The 20,471-nt window shown below is 44.1% G+C and overlaps 1 protein-coding gene across 1 annotated transcript in view; it reads left to right on the forward strand.

Moving 5' to 3' along the window:
* LOC138452773 (vomeronasal type-2 receptor 26-like) overlaps positions 1 to 17,115 on the forward strand; it is a gene marked incomplete at its 5' end in the record, with an annotated part of 597,987 nt that extends 580,872 nt beyond the window's left edge. The window contains one exon of the mRNA XM_069605115.1: positions 16,220 to 17,115. Coding sequence (XP_069461216.1) covers positions 16,220 to 17,115 — 896 coding nt within the window. The remainder of the gene's footprint in view (positions 1 to 16,219) is intronic.
* Between the last annotated feature and the right edge of the window lie 3,356 nt (positions 17,116 to 20,471).

Consider the following 20,471-nt stretch of genomic DNA (forward strand, 5'->3'; position numbering starts at 1 on the left):
TAATAAATCGCCCGACTGACCACAAACACTGAGGATTTGCTTTCCTAATTTAGCCGCTAGCATCCAGGGTTCAGCAATCTTTCATTTCCCCATATCTACCAAGAATAAACATGCAATGTGCAAAAATACCAAAGTTATGAAACAATTAGCAAATATAAGATGACACATTTTGCTTAAAGCTAATGTCTGAAGGCTAGATTGTAAAACATTGAATGCTTGCATTATGCACAGGTAGGATGCAGCCAGCACCAGGTAACAACAGCCCCAAGGCGCACAAAGTCTGGGGTCTAGTCTCACAGGAGGAAAGGAGCAGAGAAGAAAGGCCACGTCCAGCTGCATCATACCTATACTAGCATTCAAACTGATTGACTGGCGCAAGGAAGTCTAGCCCCATCTCCACAAGTCAATGCTGGTGTATATGATCAGAGTGCAGTCTTCGCATGAGTGACTGACCAAGGAAGTCTAGCCCCGCCTCCACAAGTCAATGCTGGTAGATATGATCAGAGTGCAGTCTTTGCATTAGTGAATGGCCAAGGAATGCTGGCCCCGCCTCCACAAGTCAATGCTGGTGCATATGATCAGAGTGCAGTCTTTGCATGAGTGACTGGCCAAGGAATGCTGCCCCTGCCTCCACAAGTCAATGTTGGTGCATATGATCAGATTGCAGTCTTTGCATGAGTGACTGGCCAAGGATGTCTGGCCCCACCTCCACAAGTCAATGCTGGTGTATATGATTCCAGTCTTGGCATGAGTGACTGGCGCAAGGAATGCTGGCCCCTCCTTCGCAAGTCAATGCTGGTGTATATGATTCCAGTCTTGGCATGAGTGACTGGCGCAAGGAATGCTGGCCCCTCCTTCGCAAGTCAATGCTGGTGTATATGATCAGAGTGCAGTCTTTGCATGAGTGACTGGCGCAAGGAATGCTGGCACTGCCTCCACAAGTCAATGCTGGTGCATATGATCAGAGTGCAGTCTTTGCATGAGTGACTGGTGCAAGGAATGCTGGTCCCGCCTCCACAAGTCAATGCTGGTGCATATGATCAGAGTGCAGTCTTTGCATGAGCGACTGGTGCAAGGAATGCTGGTCCCGCCTCCACAAGTCAATGCTGGTGCATATGATCAGATTGCAGTCTTTGCATGAGTGACTGGTGCAAGGAATGCTGGCCCCACCTCCACAATTCAATGCTGGAGCATATGATCAGAGTGCAGTCTTTGCATGAGTGACTGGCGCAAGGATGTCTGGCCCCACCTCCACAAGTCAATGCTGGTGTATATGATTCCAGTCTTGGCATGAGTGACTGGCGCAAGGAATGCTGGCCCCTCCTTCGCAAGTTAATGCTGGTGTATATGATCAGAGTGCAGTCTTTGCATGAGCGACTGGTGCAAGGAATGCTGGCCCCTCCTTCGCAAGTCAATGCTGGTGTATATGATCAGAGTGCAGTCTTTGCATGAGTGACTGGCGCAAGGAATGCTGGCACTGCCTCCACAAGTCAATGCTGGTGCATATGATCAGAGTGCAGTCTTTGCATGAGTGACTGGTGCAAGGAATGCTGGTCCCGCCTCCACAAGTCAATGCTGGTGCATATGATCAGAGTGCAGTCTTTGCATGAGCGACTGGTGCAAGGAATGCTGGTCCCGCCTCCACAAGTCAATGCTGGTGCATATGATCAGATTGCAGTCTTTGCATGAGTGACTGGTGCAAGGAATGCTGGCCCCACCTCCACAATTCAATGCTGGAGCATATGATCAGAGTGCAGTCTTTGCATGAGTGACTGGCGCAAGGAATGATGGTCCCGCCTCCACAATTCAATGCTTGTGCATATGATCAGAGTGCAGTCTTTGCATGAGTGACTGGCGCAAGGGATGCTGGCCCCGCCTCCACAAGTCAATGCTGGTGCATATGATCAGAGTGCAGTCTTTGCATGAGTGACTGGCCAAGGAAGTCTAACCCCGCCTCCACAACTCAATGCTGCATATGATCAGATTGCAGTCTTTGCATGAATGACCCGTGCAAGGAATTCTGGCCCCACCTCCACAAGGCAATGCTGGTGTATTGATCAAAGTGCAGTCTTTGCATGAGTGACTGGCCAAGGAAGTCTGGCCCCACCTCCACAAGTCAATGCTGGTGTATATGATTCCAGTCTTGGCATGAGTGACTGTCGCAAGGAATGCTGGCCCCGCCTCCACAATTCAATGCTGGTGCATATGATCAGAGTGCAGTCTTTGCATGAGTGACTGGCCAAGGAAGTCTGGCTCCGCCTCCACAAGTCAATGTTGGTGCAGTCTTTGCATTCTGTGAAATGTTTTGGCATCTCTATTCTAGCACCTCTTTTTATGCACCGCAGATGCATGCAATCTGGTAAGATAGCTCAGCCAGTTGAGTGCTAGCTGCTGTGAACTGTGTGTAATCGGCAGGTTGTAGGTTAGAATCCCGACAAGGCCAACTCACATTTCATCCGTCCACTGTCAAAAAAAGAGTACCACCTTCGGCTGGGTGATAATTGAATGTAAAGGTAATGTAAAGGTTCTATATCCAGCTCTTTGGTGAAAGTGCTAACTAAGTAGTAACTGATTATCATTAATCAGTGTCCACATTCTTTTTGTAGAGAGCCAGGAGAGCAAGTAGTGTGCTCAAGAGGCACCTGCGGACACCTCCTCCCTTGGTTGACATCCAAGACCTATGGTCCACGAGGTCACTGGCAACGTGCAACAGCCGTGCCACTGATCACTGGTGGGCAGCAGCAAGACTTTCCCCTCAAGATGAAGGAGTGGGCTTCTTTATAGCTTTACTTGGACAGGACACTTGCTTACAGCAATTAGAAATCAAGTATATGGGTCAATGCAGGTCGCCATCACATGCCCGCCAACCCCTGCACAATCTCCTTCACCCCCCTAGCTCTCAGTCCAATAGCACGTGTGACACTCACTATCCTGCCAGTGGTGGGTGGCTTGTTTCATGGTCAGCACCTGGTTGCTACATATTAGCTCATTTACACCTTCAATTGACGCCACAGCTCATTTTCATTCCTTTGTATGGAGGAGAGGAGGGGCGGAACACAGTTTGCACTCCGCCCCGCCTTCCTCTCCACCATACAAATGCCACAGTATTTTTACCTGCGTGCATTTTGATGCCGCTGTAAATTCTGGTGATACCTATGCAGCCCTCCTGCTTTATTCAACAGCATAAAAATGGCGGACTCTGTAGGGATCCATTGTGCGCGCTGCCTGCAATGCTTGCATAGCAGGCAACGTATACAATTAAAGGTGCCTACCGTGCATGGTAGGCAGATTTTTAACTGGAATTGTAAACGCTGCTTGCCATCCGCGCATGGTAGGCAGCGTTTACTCATTTGCACCGCAGAGTGGAAATATGAAATATGCAGGGCAAAAGGCGGTGCACATGCGTGCTCGCCGACTTTTACCCTGCACCTTTGCACTCTGCATGCAAATGAACCAGCACTTGGCTGCGGGGAGCCGCCTGCCTGCATGTCTACATGAGCGCTATAGTGTTCTCCGGACTAGTTCTGGTCCATACAAATCATGTGCTAAAATCCTCTGTGTGCGGTTCAGTCTGGATCCAATTCAGGAACATAGGCGAATAATTGGAGTTTCGGCAGGACTCCTAGATGCTGCTACCAGTGAGGAAGAGGAGCCAACAATGGTAGCCCAGCAAAGGCACTTTGAAGGTTTAGGGCACGGACAGGCAGACGATGCTTGAAAAGAAAGGGTCTTCCAAGTCCAAACATGGGCATATGCCCTCATCACAGTCCTTCCACTTATCGACTTATCGAAGCTTGAACAGTACTTGCAACCTGTGCGTTTCCTAAACTGGTGAATGCCGGCAAGGAGCTTGCAAATGGCTACTTTGCAGCCTTAGATTCGAGGAGCTTTGCACACTTTGCAACATGAGCACAAGTGTGAGGCTCACCACAGGGGAATACAATAGTAACATAATGCACATTTGGAGAAGCCAAGCAGATATCTAGGATGTGCGCGTACTTAGCACATTTAGAGAAATACACATACATGTTAAGTGTGCAATTGGGCCTTCGAGATAAGCACACATAGGGCTATTGTACATGGTAGGGAGACTACGTTCTGATAGGTGAAAAAGCAAGTGAATGCGGTAGTTGCCACATGCATGTGGTGATGGAGCCATGCAGCTCAGGGTGGGAACCGCACTCACTCATCCAGTAGTGAAGGTAACTTTTGGTTTTGTTCACATCCCCATAAACTGGCAAGATTCCAGCGCAAATGAAAAGATCCAGAGATGACAAAGCACCCTTCCTTCTCCACCACAGCACATAGCTGCCTAGAGTTTATTGGGACCCAGAGGAACCAAGGCAAGAACTCGGGTCAAATCCACAGTCCTTCTCGTTGAAGGCTATCACAGTAAAATCCCTTCACTAAGGTACCACAGAAAACCTCATTCATCTGATTTCCCCATTCCCTTATGGCAAACACAACCAGAGTGCCCCATACCTGTTAACTTAGAATCCTAGTGAGGGTACTGTTGGGATGCACGTACAGCTCCCATACACGGCCAAACAATTCAAGCAAAAAAATATCTATTAGCGCATGAGAATGTGAAGGTACGCAGCTCTACGGGGATGGGGGCACAGTTGGGAGCAACAAATGTATCTTCAAGGTAGTTAGGCCCAGGTATAGGGCACTGGTGATATTGTGTACCAATAGTGAAATATAATGCTCAACGCTGACTACGTAGACACAGGGCCGGGTGCAGGAGATACTGAAGCATTGCCATATTGGAAGTGAAGCCTAGCAGTTTATGTTACCTGTTGAAGGTGTAGCAACGTGGCAAAATGAAGAGTTCAAATCATTTTCCCATTCCCAAGCCCCAGGAGAGAAGCTGAGAACAGCGGCCTTGTTTAATTGTATCAAGCTGTAGGCCTGTGGAACAAGATTGAAATGTGAATGGCAAAGTGACGGTAGGGCTGCGCCGTCCCAAAGGACAAATCCATGGGAGACAAGTAAGAGGTCTCGAGCTACCAAAATGCTCAGTGTAGATTTAGGGTACTAGTAGCCCCGGCACAATGGCCGTCCTATTTGAACTGGAAGGCGGCTGGAAAATAGAGTACGTAAATCCATTAGAATGGGGCCGATTGATGTGGTTCTCGGGAAAGAGAGAGAAAGAGAGCAAGGAGGTGTACTGCGGGTGGTCAACTGATAAGAGGGGAGCAAGGAGCAGAACATCCAGTGATTTGTGATACGAAGAGCAAGAGGTGATGCCAACACATCTAGTCCAAATCTGAAGAGGCATGACTAGGGCGTCTACGTGTCTGGTATCAAAAAAAGTGCACTATTATTTCAAAGGGCAATTTCGCCTCAGGGGTGTCCACTGAGCTCATGCTAATGACCAGGTGCACACCATGTGACTAGGCCAATGGGGCGGGTAACATTCCAGGTAATTCGCCAATCCAGTAGCTGGAAACCAAGGTGACAGAAAACGGGAACCACATGTTGGAGGGTAGAAGTAGATTAGGATGTGGGACTATAGAGGACTGGTAGTATTTATATAGGTGGTAGCCAATGAGGGTGGGGTAATAACACTGTTCATTGTTCTACAGGACCTTCTGATACCTTTTGTCTTTTTGTATACAAAATAAATCTTGTTTTCCTTCCAAAGCGGTGCGCCACGCCTTTTTCCCCTAATGGGGTGTTTTTTATTGTCTGGGTGTCTGGGGGTCTTGCTTTACAGTACTGAGTAATGAACAGCGCCCCTGGGCGATGAGCTGATATGGCATGACAGAGGCAGGACAATATACCCCATGGTTGTTAAGAAGTGAGGAGGGAGTTATATACCTGGGAGAAGAGCAGGTGAGGCATGACTGAGGCAGGATAATATACCATGTGGTTGTTAAGAAGTGAGAAAGGAGTTATATCCCTGGGAGAAGAGCAGGTAGGTCATGGCACAAACAGAACACTATACCCATAGGTTATTAAGAAGTGAGAAGGGAGTTATATCCCTGGGAGAAGAGCAGGTAAGGCATGACTGAGGCAGGATAATATACCCCATGGTTGTTAAGAAGTGAGGAGGGAGCTATATCCCTGGGAGAAGAGCAGGTAAGGCATGACTGAGGCAGGATAATATACCCCATGGTTGTTAAGAAGTGAGGAGGGAGTTATAACCCTGGGAGAAGAGCAGGTAAGGCATGACTGAGGCAGGATAATATACCATGTGGTTGTTAAGAAGTGAGAAAGGAGTTATATCCCTGGGAGAAGAGCAGGTGAGGCATGACTGAGGCAGGATAATATACCACGTGGTTGTTAAGAAGTGAGAAAGGAGTTATATCCCTGAGAGAAGAGCAGGTAGGTCGTGGCAGGAACGGGACATTATACCCTTAGGTTATTTATAAGTGAGAAGGGAGTTATATTCCTGGGTTGTCAAGAAACAAGCAGGGCGCCATATCCTAGAGTGTGTGTATTAGGGAATCTTAATGAAGATCAGAATTCCCTTTGTTATGTTCCTTAAGATAACCCATCATGACACCCTGTGGCATAGTTTATTTTCTCAAGAAAACCTTTTCCTCAGGACACAGGGTCATAGGAGAGGCTTCCTTCCTAACTTCCATTCCCTCGATCTGTTAAATTATCTATCCTGACACTATTAATGTAGTCATCCCTCTTTAGTTTTAGGTCAAGTCCCTAGGTCTTGTGGGTGTTTATCCCATCCAGACTGATGTTGAACTTTAATTCTGTCTCATGTGCTCTGTTGACCCTACATTGCACAGGTCCAGTGGTGAGCGCTGATCTACTGCATTTCTAGGTAAGATGGGTATAGTGTGTCTGAACTAAGGGAAGTCTTTCCCAACACCCCCACTTCTATGACAAAAAGCCATATGGTGTTTAAAGTTATGTACCATCTGTTGGGTCACTTGGGGCTGTCCTCGATTAATAGTGTATAGAGAGCAACATAACGTGTTTGATATCTTACTATCTCAATACCTGCATCTAGAGTCTGCTTAGAATTTAATATGGTTTTGGGTGTGTTCTTAAAGTGATATAACTTATGGTCAGTCATATGGACCTGGCCTCTGATGGCTAATGTACAGAGGGCAATATAATATTTTTGTAAATCTTACTATATCAGCAGCTGCGTCTAGAGACAGCATACAGCCATACCGCTTGGTTATCTGCATAAAGTAATGCACATTGGGCTGGGCTACCTAGACCTAGCCTCTGATGGCTAGTGTAGTGATGGCAATATAATGTATTTTGATAGCTTAGTATTTCAGCACCCACATCTAGAGACTGCCTAGAAAGCCATATGTACTTGAGTGCGTTCTTATAGTAATAAACCTAACCCGGCCTCCGATGGCTAGTGTATGGAGGGCAATATCATGTCTTTGGGGGGCTTACTATCTTAGCAGCTGTCTCTAGAGAGAGCTTAGTAAGCCATATAGCTCAGATGCCTGCATGAAGTGATATAACTTGAGTTGGGTCACCTTAACCTGGCCTCCCATGGCTAGTGTATGGAGGGCAATATCTTTTCTTTTTTTAAAATATTTATTTTCATTTTATTCATAAAACAAAATAGCTATATCAGATCATTAAGACCAGCATAAATATACAATAGCAATCAGATAAAGAAAAGAAACAAAAAACAACACGCCAACCGTGAAAAACAAAATATACCATTTCTAGCCCTCCCCCCAAGTCACCCTATCATATGTTCTGAGTTAATCTAGGAAACTAATCATTAAATGCATATTAATAGTATAATTTACCAAAAACACAGACTAAATTCACCAAACTACCCATTCCCCCCACCCAAATTACAATATACAATAAAAAAACAAAGAGACTAGTATCGATCCAAAAACCTCCCTCACATGTTCTCGAAAAGATTAACTTTCCCAATTCTCCTCTAAATGGTCTGTTCTACATTTGCCAGCTTGTTCATTTCAATAATCCAATCATCCAGAGATGGAGCAACCCTGGATTTCCAACCACGTAAGATTACTTTCTTCCCAACTGCCGCACCTCTGAAGTGCCATTTCTTCTGAGAAGTAGTCAAATCATCCAGTAACTCATCCCCGCCTAGAATCATTGGGCCTCATTAAACGGAAGGCAGAGGACCAAGGTGCTATTAGCACCTTGGTCCATGCCGGTAAAATACCGGCACCGCCTTGGTGGAAAGGGGAATTACCGCCCCATTCCAAGGTTGGCGGGGCGGTAATTCCCCCTTCCACCACTGCCCTTCCCCATTTTTGCCCCATAGGGCATAATGGGAATGGGGAAGGTGCTAATTACGGCACCGCAATTTTGTGGTGCCGTAATTAGCACCAAGGTCCCTTAGCGGGTTGGTTTTTAACGCCTGCAAAAAGCAGGCGTTAAAGCTCCAACCCACTAAGGGACCTCGTAGTAAGGCGGTAATGGTTAACGGTCACCGTTACCATTAACGGTGACCGTTAACCATTACCGCCTTCCGTGTAATGAGGCCCATTGTCTTAAAGTCAATCCTTTCACCTAGCACATCAGGTTTCCTGCCAAAAATCAACTTGTATATCCTGCTTGCAAGACCACCCTCAACTGCCCGGGAATTGAGATAAATAAAATACCTAGATTCAGATCATTCAACCAATCGACCTCTCCAATAACCTTTTCAATTGTCTATAAGCTCCATTTGAAAAGCCAGGAATACTCCATTTTGTCGTGACTTCCTTGGCCGTAAGCCATCTCCTGTCTTTCCCAAGATCCCAGATCCATTTGATCCCTCCCAGGAACCAGACTGGCCAGAATAATGATCTCCCCTTGTATTTGATCGCCGCGTTATGCCAGCTAGAGGCACTTGGCGCCTTTAAAGCATCCACCCCTAACTACCTGTTTAAATCTCTCCAACTGATATGCAGAAATTCAGTAGTGGGATTTTGTACCCCTCCTGCTATCATTGTTGTAGAAAGAATTGTCCTGGGGATCAATGGACCCGCACGGCTACCTTCAGCCATCAACCAGTCATCAGAAACATCTCCAAGAAATGGAACAATGAATTGAGCTGTGATTGCCAGATGGTATGCTTGGAAATTAGGTAATCCCAATCCACCCTTGTCTAATGGCAGTTGAAGCTTCCGCATTTTAAGTCTTGGTGGTTTTTGATCCCAAATAAAAGTCTGTATTAGTCTGTCGATCTCCTACCAGTAGTGTGGGGCAATCTTCAATGGTAACATACTGAGTACGTAATTGATTCTCGGAGAAGATATCAATTTAAGAGCGTTTACCTTACCCCAAAGCAGCAGATTTAGTATTGCCCATCCCTCTAAATTCATCTTGAAATCCTTGCAAAGTACTTTTAAGTTTTCATCGACCATGTCCTCAACCAATGGTGTCAACTAGATTCCTAGATATTTTAATCTCTTCTCGCACCACTTGAAACCTAGAGCTGTTATTGAAGATTTACAACATGAAAAAGTTAAAAGCATTACCTCAGACTTTGTCCAGTTGATTTTATATCCAGATGCTTTGTTAAGGATTTCAATCAGGCAACACACACCTTGGTCTCGGCATAGTATGCAGCACACAACTGAAATGCTTATATTTTTATACATATATATTCAATATTGAGATGGTACACCACTCATATCACACCCCCTTTTCAACTACCATGGGTCACAATGGACCATGAACCAGGCTGGTTGGTAAAATACAATATTTATTTATTTTAAAATTCAAATGAAATCATACACTTTTTAATATGGGGCAGCAATCACCAATGGGGTGATAATTACAATGGGAATGTGAGCAATGCACTGGGTTTAACCTTCTCGTGGAACATATACACAGCACAGCGGAATAGGAGCACTTTTTGATTTACGAAAGATAGCATCCAAGTTAGAATTTCCCCCTGCAATGTTCCCTCAACCCACAAATAATCAATTCTGAGTCAATAAACAGAAGCATCAGCTAATGAGGAATAAGAGACAGGAAATGGAATACAAATCTGATCTTCCCTCCCCAAATAAGAGAGAAAAATGGATTTGAAACCGCTTGCAATGTTATGAAATGACACTCAGAAACAGACAAATAAATAATGACTGTGTTAAAAACCTTGAAGCAAATATAATTCCACACTAAAGAAACAATACAAAGACACTAAAAATCACAAAGAATGGATTACCAAAAGCATACAGTTCGAAAATGAGTTGAAAGTTTAAAACAGATTGCAGCCAAATGACATATTGGAAACTTTGCAATTTTGCAATTCCTGCCTGAAATTACCCAAACGATTTTTAATAAAAACGGGTGAAATACACTGATCTGGAGTGCGGTTTTTTGGTTGGGGAATAGCTATAGATCACAGGTACGATATGGAAGTGAAAGGTGCGCTTTGAGTAAAATGGAGCTGTGGAAATAGGAAAGGAAATCAGTTGTGACAAGAGCAGTTTTACTTTACACTAGAGTATTCAGGCTAGGCCACCAAAGAGGGATACAGTAAGCTCTAGGGTTGATTTGCAAGTTCCACCCTCTCACCCCAGCGCCCAACCTTGGCGGAAACAAGTCCGATCACTAGAAATGGGACTAATGGCTTAGGATTTACACAAGACCAAATTACTAAAGAGATAGCGCTAGTACTAGCACTAGAAATCAAGGGCAGGGTTGCAAGAATGATTCTGACAGTTTTAACAATTTAGCAGGGTAAGGATAGGATGACTTAGAGAGTGAGATAAGGACAATGGATTTCTATGGTGTAGGGATGATACTTACAGTACATTTTTAGATTGGGATTTTGGATCGTCAAGGGTTCTGGTCACCTCATGGCAGTGCGTCTGGCAAACAGCTGGGCAGTTCTGGTCACCGGATGGCACCGGACTGAAATGGCAATTCTGGTCACTGGATACTAAAGGTCAAGTGGATGGCAGGATAGCAGGGAGCAAGTAGTTAGTGGTATCAGGATGCTTCCCAAAAACACCACAGCTTTCCCCTTTGGTTATTTGGAGATTTTAGAATTGAGGCCTTGCTGGGAAAAGGATCAGCAATGCTTGGGTTTTGCAGTGGGCCCTGGAGTAGGGTCAGCAATGCTTTGGCCTTGTAGTTGGGATCTGGAATCTGGATGGATGGAACAGGAACGTAGCGCAGGAACGTCAGGAAGAGTGTGTGTCTATAGTCTTGTCAGGGACTCTTATTTATAAGGCATGGTGATATCAAAGTATATGACTGGGGCAGGCTTAACTAAATACTCCTCTAACAACAGGATTGGACAAGGGTGATAGTCTCAGCCTCGCTCTCAGCTGGTTGGATTTCAGGAAAATGATGTCAGATTTAAGATGTGAGTTTTACAATATCCAAAAACCTCTCATAGTTACTTTAACTAAAATCTGATTTTGCCACAAGCATACATTTATACAATTGCAATATCTTAGTAAATTATATACGCAGTTTACATAATGTGTGCAGCACATAGCAGTCCAGTCTGTGAGACCTTGTTTCGCCCTTCTACCAGTTTTTGCGCTTTTCAATGGGATTTGTGTTACTCATGCATTTGCAACATGGATCATTTTCGTGGAATCCGCAATACTTTTCCCTTTCTGTCCCCAAGGTGTCAGTGAATTCAACCATGTCTTAAAAGAAAGCCCGAAAATTCACTTTTACACAGCAAAAATTCTACATTTTTATAAAGTCTTGCTGCAGAGATAAAAGTCTTTAAAGTTTATTTATGAAATAGTCTATGGAAACAAATGGCAGTCCTTTGTCACTGGATCAATGTATTTTCTTCCTTCAACTGCTACCAACTGTCATTTCCTCCAGAGCAAGGTGGGGTGTTACTGTCAGCGCTAGTAGGATTCGACCCTCCTTCCTGATCCAGCCCTTCCGCCCACTCCTCACCTGGTATCTCATTGTCCTTGGGTTGTTGGAGTTTTTTCTTCCACTGGGCCTTCTTCTTCTGAGGCGGATAGGGTCTGCCTCGGTAGGAAGCCACCCTGACCTAAATCAAAGAGGTCAAGGGGGGCCCCTCTACCAGAACAAACTATCGTGGGAAAAAGCCTTCTGGCATAAAAACCCCCCTCTGAGTGAAGTGCGTGGGAGTCTTGGAAATGCAGCCTGGAGGAGAGCCTGGAGATGCCGCCTGGAGGAGAGCCTGGAGATGCTGCTGGAGGGGAGCCTGGAGATGCCGCCTGGAGGAGAGCCTTGCAACGTGGTAAGCACAGGGGGGAAGCCACAGATAAAGATAAGAAGCCCAGGGAAAGAGCAGAAAAGCTAGCAAGCCGAGGGGAGAAGAGCGAGCGAGAAAGGTAAGCAGATAAATAATGGCCGGCAGGGCCAGGGGAGACAAAAACTAAGAAGAGAAAGCTTGAGGGAAACAGAACGGAGGAAAAACTGAGGAGTGTTTCACCCGAAAGCCTAGCGCGAAGGGTTGCAACGCGCAGGCTTCCGGGTGGAAGCAAAGAAAAATGTGATTGGTGGCGAGGCCGCCAAGACTAGAGCGCTGCAAGCAGTGAGAGAAAAAATGTGGCGGGGCGATTCAATGGCCGCTTAAGCGCCATTGAACCCACTTACGCCACGGACTTTGGAGTGTGATAGTTACAGCTTGATTGAAGGTTTTATTCCCCCTTCACACTTCAAACTTCCTGGCCCTGGGAGCTCCATTGTCAGTGGGTTTAGCCCAGCCTAGATTATTTCCCACCGTGTAATTATCGGTGGGGCATTAGTCTCTGCTGAGAGTTTATGGTGTGGCTCCCTTCCTAGGTGGAAGTTTCAGGGCTGCCAACTGGAATGACTTGTTTCTCAGAGCTTGCAAATTCAGCCCATGTGTTTTAAAATCTTTATTTTCTTATTTGGGTCCTGAATTAAAACAAATCTGTGTAATAAAATAGCCCATGTGTGTGTTATCACCAACAACATAACCCCTTCACATTGCTAGGTAATACAAGCTTTTATTCAACAATGTACTTTTTTTAAACGTGCCATTTTCTTTCCTTCAGTTTGCAAAGGCCCATTTTTACACGTGTGGTGAAAAGCTAGCATTTCTTTCCTTAAATTCGGTTTGGCAGCTCCATCAGAATCCCACACTGTCTTTGCAGCCATAGTCATTTTCTTGAAAGCAGGAGTTTTGTCTGAAGCACAGATATAGTGAAACTGACCTGGCTCAGAGATTTAGAGTCTCTTTGAACTGCTGAGCTTTGGATAATTTTGGAAAGAAATAAACACGTGTTCCTGTGCAAGTAAAAAGTGAAGTTCCTGGTTGATTTCTCTAGTTCTCTAGTTGGTTTGGCAGGGCCTGTCATTCAGAAATCATGCCTGGTTTTGCTGAGGCACAATGAGATATCCTGGGCATGGCATGGCCTTTTTAATCACAGTAGTTTAAGAAAGAACAGATAGAATTAGCGTCAAGGCGGCATTTGTAAAGGATGAAAAAGTTTCATTTTGAAGGGGAATTTTTGGGTTTTCAGCAAAGCAGTGCTGCCTGTTCACTTTATTCCATTTATATGTTTCAGAACACACTGGCACGCTTCTTCAGTGTGTTCCCTTGTTCCATCCTGCCTAAAGTATGCTTGGCAGGACGGTGCAGCCATCTTTTTGTTGCTGCAAAAACACAGTTTTGAGGCTATGGCACTCATAGGAGCCAGCACAGCCATATTGCTGTTTCTTGTGCAAATGCAGCTTGGTGACATGGGGAAATGCTGTTGAGTGGGTCAACATATCCCACAGCTTCATAAGAATGGGTAAAGAATTCCCCAGACCTTGCAAACTTACCAATACATCTTCTGCGTAAAACCAGATCTTCTGTACAACTCCCCAGCACTTAATACCGCTCAACCCACTCTTGCACCTAAGAGCAATCGCTAAGGGTTCAATCGCCATAATGAACAAGAGCGGTGAAAGAGGACAGCCCTACCTCGTGCTTCTCTCTAAGTTGAAAGCTTCTGACCTTAGCCCATTGGTTTTAACATCTGCAGTGGGGTTTGCATATAACAAAGTAACCCAAGATATGAACCTCTCACCCATATTCATTTACATAGAACAGAGTACAAATAATTCCAGTTGACACGGTCGAAAGCCTTTTCAGCGACTAAGGAAAAGACAGCTGCATCAACCCTTGAATCAATGGCCCGAGACATAGTCTGGATCTGTAAACGAATATTACTTGAAGTCCGCCGAATGAAACCGGATTGATTTTCATGGATTATTTTTGGAAGAAGTTTTTCAAGCTTCATAGCAAGGATTTTTGCCAAGATCTTGTTGTCAATATTAATTAAACTAATGGGGCTATAGCTAAAAGGCAAATTCCATCTTTTCCTTTCTTTAGAAATACTGAAATCATGGCATGATTTGTAGTGGGAGGCAACATGCTGTCCTTCAGCGAAGACTCAAACATATCTTTCACTAGAATGAGGGCGGACTCTGGGAGGATCTTATAAAACTCAACTGGGAGCTCATCCGGTCCAGTGTTTTCCCATTATTCAATCTACTTATCGCTTTCCATATGTCATCTACCGTCAATTCCGATTCAAGAGACATATATGCCCTTTGCTTGAGATTTTAGGAATATCAAGATTCCCGAAAAAATGCCATTCTCATTGCGATAAAGGTTTATGTAATAATTTCTAAAGATGTCATTAATCTCTTTGGGATCATATGTGATCAAACCTTTAGGACCTGAGATCAACGTTATGGCTCTATCAGAACTAATTTTCCTGAGCCTGTGCACTTTATCCGGCTGGCCTTGATCTATCATCAATTATCTTGATAAATCCTGAATTTTGAAATCTATGTCTTGGCAATATTATGTCTTTTGATAAGTTTAGTCTTTCAGCACCCACATCTAGAGACTGCCTAGAAGGCCATATGCATGTGCTTATAGTAATATATCATGTGTTGGGTCACCTGGACCCGGCCTCCAGTGGCAAGTGCATGGAGGGCAATATAATGTCTTTGGGGGGGCTTACTATCTTAGTACCTACCTCTAGAGAGATCTTAGTAAGCCATACAGTTCCGGTGCCTGCATGAAGTAATATAACTTGTGATGGGACACTTTAACCTGCCCTCCCAAGGCTAGTGTATGGAGGGCAATATCATGTCTTTGGGAAGATTACTATCTTGGCACCCGCCTCTAGAGACAGTTTAGTTATCCATATGGTTTGGGTGCCTGTATCAAGTAATATTCCTTGTATTGGGCCGCCCTGACCTGGCCACCAGTGGCTAGTGTATGGAGGGCAATATAACGCTTTTGGGGCGCTTACTAGCTTAGCAGCCTCCTCTAGAGAAAGCTTAGTAAGCCATATGGTTTGGCCTGCATAAAGTAATATTCCTTGTGTTACGCCGACTGGACCTGGTCTCTGATAGCTCATACAGTAAGGGCAATACAATCTCTTTGTTATCTTACTTTCTCAGCAGCTTCCTCTAGAGACTGCTCATAATCCAAAGACATATTTGACCCAAACGTCATTGGTTTTACAAGGGACACTGCCCTTACCCAAGACCTACAAGAACGCCCTATGCGAACATGCTCTGCGTACCCTTGATAAAGAGAGCAAGAGGAGGTGGCGCTAGCTTCCCCTACCTCGCTCGCAGACACTGGAATGCCCTACCCCCTTCCTTTAGGGGCGAGGCATCCCTCATGGCTTTCATAAATTCCATGAAAACAATTCTCTTCACCTGATACACACCATTATCACCTGCTCAGCTGGACAAGCTCAAATGTACTTATAAATCGACTCTGTATTCCAATGTGTCAATGTACAAATGACGTATGTATAAATGCATTTCCCAGCTGTACCTACCATATAACTAAGCTCCCCACAAGTAACAGCGCCTTGATGCCCATGGGCTGCTGTGCGCTATATAAATGTAATAAATAAATAAATACCCTCTGGATGATTTTAGCAGAAAAAGATTAGTAATAAGGGAGTGTAAGTTTGATGACCTCAATGTCATCATGCTGGTTGATAAATAAAATCTTTGTGCATAAGTACCACTCTTTCGTATAACATATTAATTCTCAGATGTAAATGTCTTGCTTTTAACATAGAATGGATTACTAGTGGATGAGGATGGATCCTGATTCTTAGCACTGCAATGATTTGACGATAAGCAGTTGTGACAGTGTTTTTTCAGAATCATAGTTTGAAATAAAAAGACTGCGAATACAGTTTTCCACTTCCACACCTTGCATATTAAAAACTATGTTGAATCTCTTCTGTAAAATGTTTTCTCTTCCACTCATTGACGTTCTGAGCTAATGACACTGTGCTCTCTCTCTCAGATGCTGATCATTGTCTTACGTGCCCGGAAAAGATGTGGTCAAATACAAGACGAGATGGATGCATCCCAAAGGAGGTTGTATTTCTGTCCTACGAGGAGCCGTTGGGTGCCTTGTTGGCTGTCATTGCTGTGGCCTTCTCTTTAATCGCAGCTCTAGTTCTGGGACTCTTTACACATTTCAGAGACACTCCGATAGTGAAGGCCAATAACCGTTACCTCAGCTATGTCCTCCTGCTCTCCCTGATGCTCTGCTTCCTCTGTTCCTTGATTTTCATTGGTCAACCTAAAATGGTAACCTGTGTTCTCCGACAGGCTGTGTTTGGTGTCACTTTCACTCTTTCAGTGTCTTCGATATTAGGTAAAACCCTGACTGTAGTTATGGCATTCCAAGCCACCAAACCAGGAAGTGGGATGAGACGCTGGATGAGGTTCGGGTTCTCCAACTATCTAGTCACTTTGTGTTCCGGTATCCAAGTCGTTATCTGTATCGTCTGGCTCGGGCTAGCTCCCCCTTTCCCGTCCTATGACACACAGTCTGTGATTGGCCAGATAGTACTGGGATGTAACGAGGGGTCAAACATTGCATTCTACTGTGTTCTGGGGTACCTGGCATTTCTGACCTGCTTCTGCTTCATCATTGCCTTCCTAGCAAGGAACTTACCGGACAGTTTCAACGAGGCCAAGTTCATCACATTCAGCATGCTGGTGTTCTGCAGCGTCTGGGTCTCCTTCATCCCAACCTACCTGAGCTCCAAGGGCAAGTACATGGTGGCCGTGGAGGTCTTTGCCATCCTGGCCTCCGGTGCGGGGCTCCTGGGCTGTATATTTCTACCCAAATGCTATGTGATTCTTCTCAGGCCAGACATGAACACCAAGGAATATGTGTCACAACGATGAGCTTCAATTGGTCATCATAAGTGTGCACCATCTCTTTTGAAAGCTTGCAAATATTTTAAGTAAATCAATACATATGAAAGCAACAGTCAACTGACAAAAAAACATGTTATGACCTTTAACTACTACAGTAATCAATCATTTATTTTAGCATTTTGTATTCCAGGCTCCATTATTCACTTTAAAGCTTCTGTTTGTGGGTTCTGCGGAAACGTGTGTAATATTTCATAAATGGTTTTACTGCATACGTGGTGCTGATCAGGTCCTACTTTCTGCTGCAATCTGCCTGTAAGAGTGAGCAGTGGGAGTGAATAAATGCAATGCCTGGGCAGGTCTTGGGTATGACTCTGTATCAGGGGTCATAGGTGGTGCTGATCAGGTCCTACTTTCTACTGTGATCTGCCTATAAGAGTGAGCAGTGGGAGTGAATAAATGCAATGCATGCGGCAGGTCTTAGGTGTGGCTCTGCGCTAATCATTGCGAGAGCCAAGTCCAACGCTCTGAGATGTTGAGGAAATTAGGTCACTTTCTGCCTCAGCAAACTCCCATCACTTCACCCATGACAAATGCATCATATTTACAAGGAGGGTCACAGGTGAGCATCACTGCAGCCTCACCACGCACCACTGGACCCGTTGTACAGAAATATGTGCTGGTTTGTGTTTCAATATTTATTTTAGGTTTAAACATCAAGATGACATCATATTGATTTGGGGTGCATATTAAGGAACAGCCAAGCAGCCTAGAGGTTGAAGGAAGACACTTTAGCGGCTGACAACATACAGGATAAAGCGTGGAACATCAACTCCTTGGAATCACCCCAAGCATTAAATGGGGAAATAATTATCTCATGTATACAAATCTTTGCCACGTAAAGACAGTTAAAGTAATACAACTGTTTGCCACAAAAGAATGCTGCTATAAACCTAAAAAGGGCTAGTTTCCTCATGATATTTCTAGCATCCCTAATTTAAGAGTTCTACTCTTGAGAGACACGGTATGAGTTAAATGTGTACACTGACCTGGTCCCATTCAGTCAGTTACATTTCTTGTAGATGTAGAGCAATTACAAATGCAATATTACAATACAACACACTTAAACATTTCAAAATATAAATATGCATAATACACAACATCATAAGAAAGTACAGAAAAATGTTGAAACAAAAATGAAAGCAATGAAAGCAATAGCAAATTCCACTAGTAGTTAAGAAAATTAAAGCGATCAAGCCAATTGGCCAACTCTGACAAAGTGAAAAACACACTCAAGGTGGCAACAAGGAGCTATAAAATCTGGCTAAGAAATTACAGGGCAACCCTTTATCAAAAAGATGCACAAAACATGTTAAAAGCTACTAACCAATAAGAACTCTCGAAATTTCTGGACCTTGATAAAGAGCAAAGATCTTCAAACTAATGACCAGCTAATCAATTCTGTGCCTGAATCTGAATGTATAAGACACTTTACAAACCTTTTTGCTCCACTAACATCGGATTCAAAGGTACCAACATTCTCTGATGAAAATAACTGGGCGGACTTCCCAGATGCAGAGGACATCAAAGTAGCAATTATGAAACTCAAACCATCGAGAGCACCGGGCCCCGACGGTCTAACGAACATTGACGTCAAACAGCACCCGGAAGAGTGGTCTATCTTAATAAGCAAAATCTTCTACCACTGCAAAACAACAAAGCAGATCCCTACATCTTAGATTTAAGCAGTAGTGGTACCTATCTTCAAGAAAGGAATGAGAAGTGACTCAGTAAACTATCGTCCAATAGCGTTGATTTATATAATTTGTAAAATCTTTGCCTCTTTGCTACAAAAAATTTTTCAAAAGTGGGCTCGAACATCACCCTGCTCAGATATTTTTCAAACGGGCTTCTTGAAAAATGGCAGCACCAGCATCAATATCCTTCTACTAAATGTAATAAAAAGTAATATGAAGGTCGGGGGCACCGAGAGTCTTTCTAGCATTTATTGACATATCACAGGCATTCGACAAAATAAATCGTCAAAAACTCTGGACCAATCTAAATGCTTGGAACTGCCCGGCCGAAATTCTCGAACCAGTGATCGCTCTCCACACCAACACTAAACTACGGGTACGGCTGACGCACCAGGGTTTATTGTCCGACGAAATCAAATCGGAGCATGGAGCAAAACAGGGCTGCCCGTTGGCGCCAGCCCTCTTCATCGCGTTTCAGGGGGATTTTCAACATTCTGAAGAAACTGTAAGATCTTTTCCCCCGAGAATAGGCGATCACCCAATATCTCGCATTCTCTATGCAGATGATTTGATCCTCTTAGATCAAACACAAATTGGGCTCCAGCGACAATTATCAAACCTGGCCAAATACATCAAAGAAAATAACCTGGAAATCAACATAGCAAAGACAAAAGTCTTAATCTTAGAAAATAAACTAAACAAGAAAAAGGAAAAAAGCCTATGGACATTAAACAACACAAAAATAGAAGTAGTTACATACTACAAATACCTGGAATAATGGTGGACACAACGGGCAACGAAAAAATGATGCAACAGACATTATGGAATAAAACAAAGACACTAACGACACAAACCAGATTGGTAGATAAAAAGTATGGAAAATTCTCTCTAGCACCAGTAATACAGCTGTACAAATCTAAAGGGGTGCCCTCCCTGATTTACGGAATGGATGCATGTCTCAACATTCCATTTGCTCTCTGGACGAAGCTACAGGGTTACTTGTGGAAGTCAGTGTTGGGACTTCCCAAATCAACCTCAACAGCAGCTACTAGACGTGAACAAGGTCTGCAATCATTGGCAGCGTCAGTCGAACAAAGTCAAATGCAGCTACTGAGGAAAATCTTAACTCCAGACACCATGGAGATATATCAGATCATTTGTCGTGAACTCCAAAAAGGTCGCTGCAAAGCACTAAATAACTGGCAACGCAATTTGAAGAGTAAATTGAAAGAGCTGGCCTGCACGCAAGAAGATCTGATCACTAATCCTGAAAGAGTAAAGACAAAAATGGGATTTCAAGACTGGATCACAACATGTGACAAAGCCATGGCGAACCGACTACTGAGCCATCTACCCTCGGTCACAAACAAACTGAAAATGCCAATGGCTTACTGTTCTAAATTCCCAGATAAATCACTGCAGAAAACATTCAGGAGAATACCTCTGAACTTGCTACAAACGCAAGAAATACGTAAAATCTGTGCACTTACAACTTCAAACAAATGCAGATTGTGTAATGATGAGTCTGAACAGGAGACCATAAAACATCTTTTAACGAAATGCCAAAAAACAAGCCATCTTCGAGTCACCTTTTTAACCCCGCTTTTTGGAAATGCTACAATCAGGGAA

The sequence above is a fragment of the Ambystoma mexicanum genome, chromosome 4p (assembly GCF_040938575.1).
Source record: "Ambystoma mexicanum isolate Mex_15411 chromosome 4p, UKY_AmexF1_1, whole genome shotgun sequence".
Taxonomy (NCBI): Eukaryota; Metazoa; Chordata; class Amphibia; order Caudata; family Ambystomatidae; genus Ambystoma; species Ambystoma mexicanum.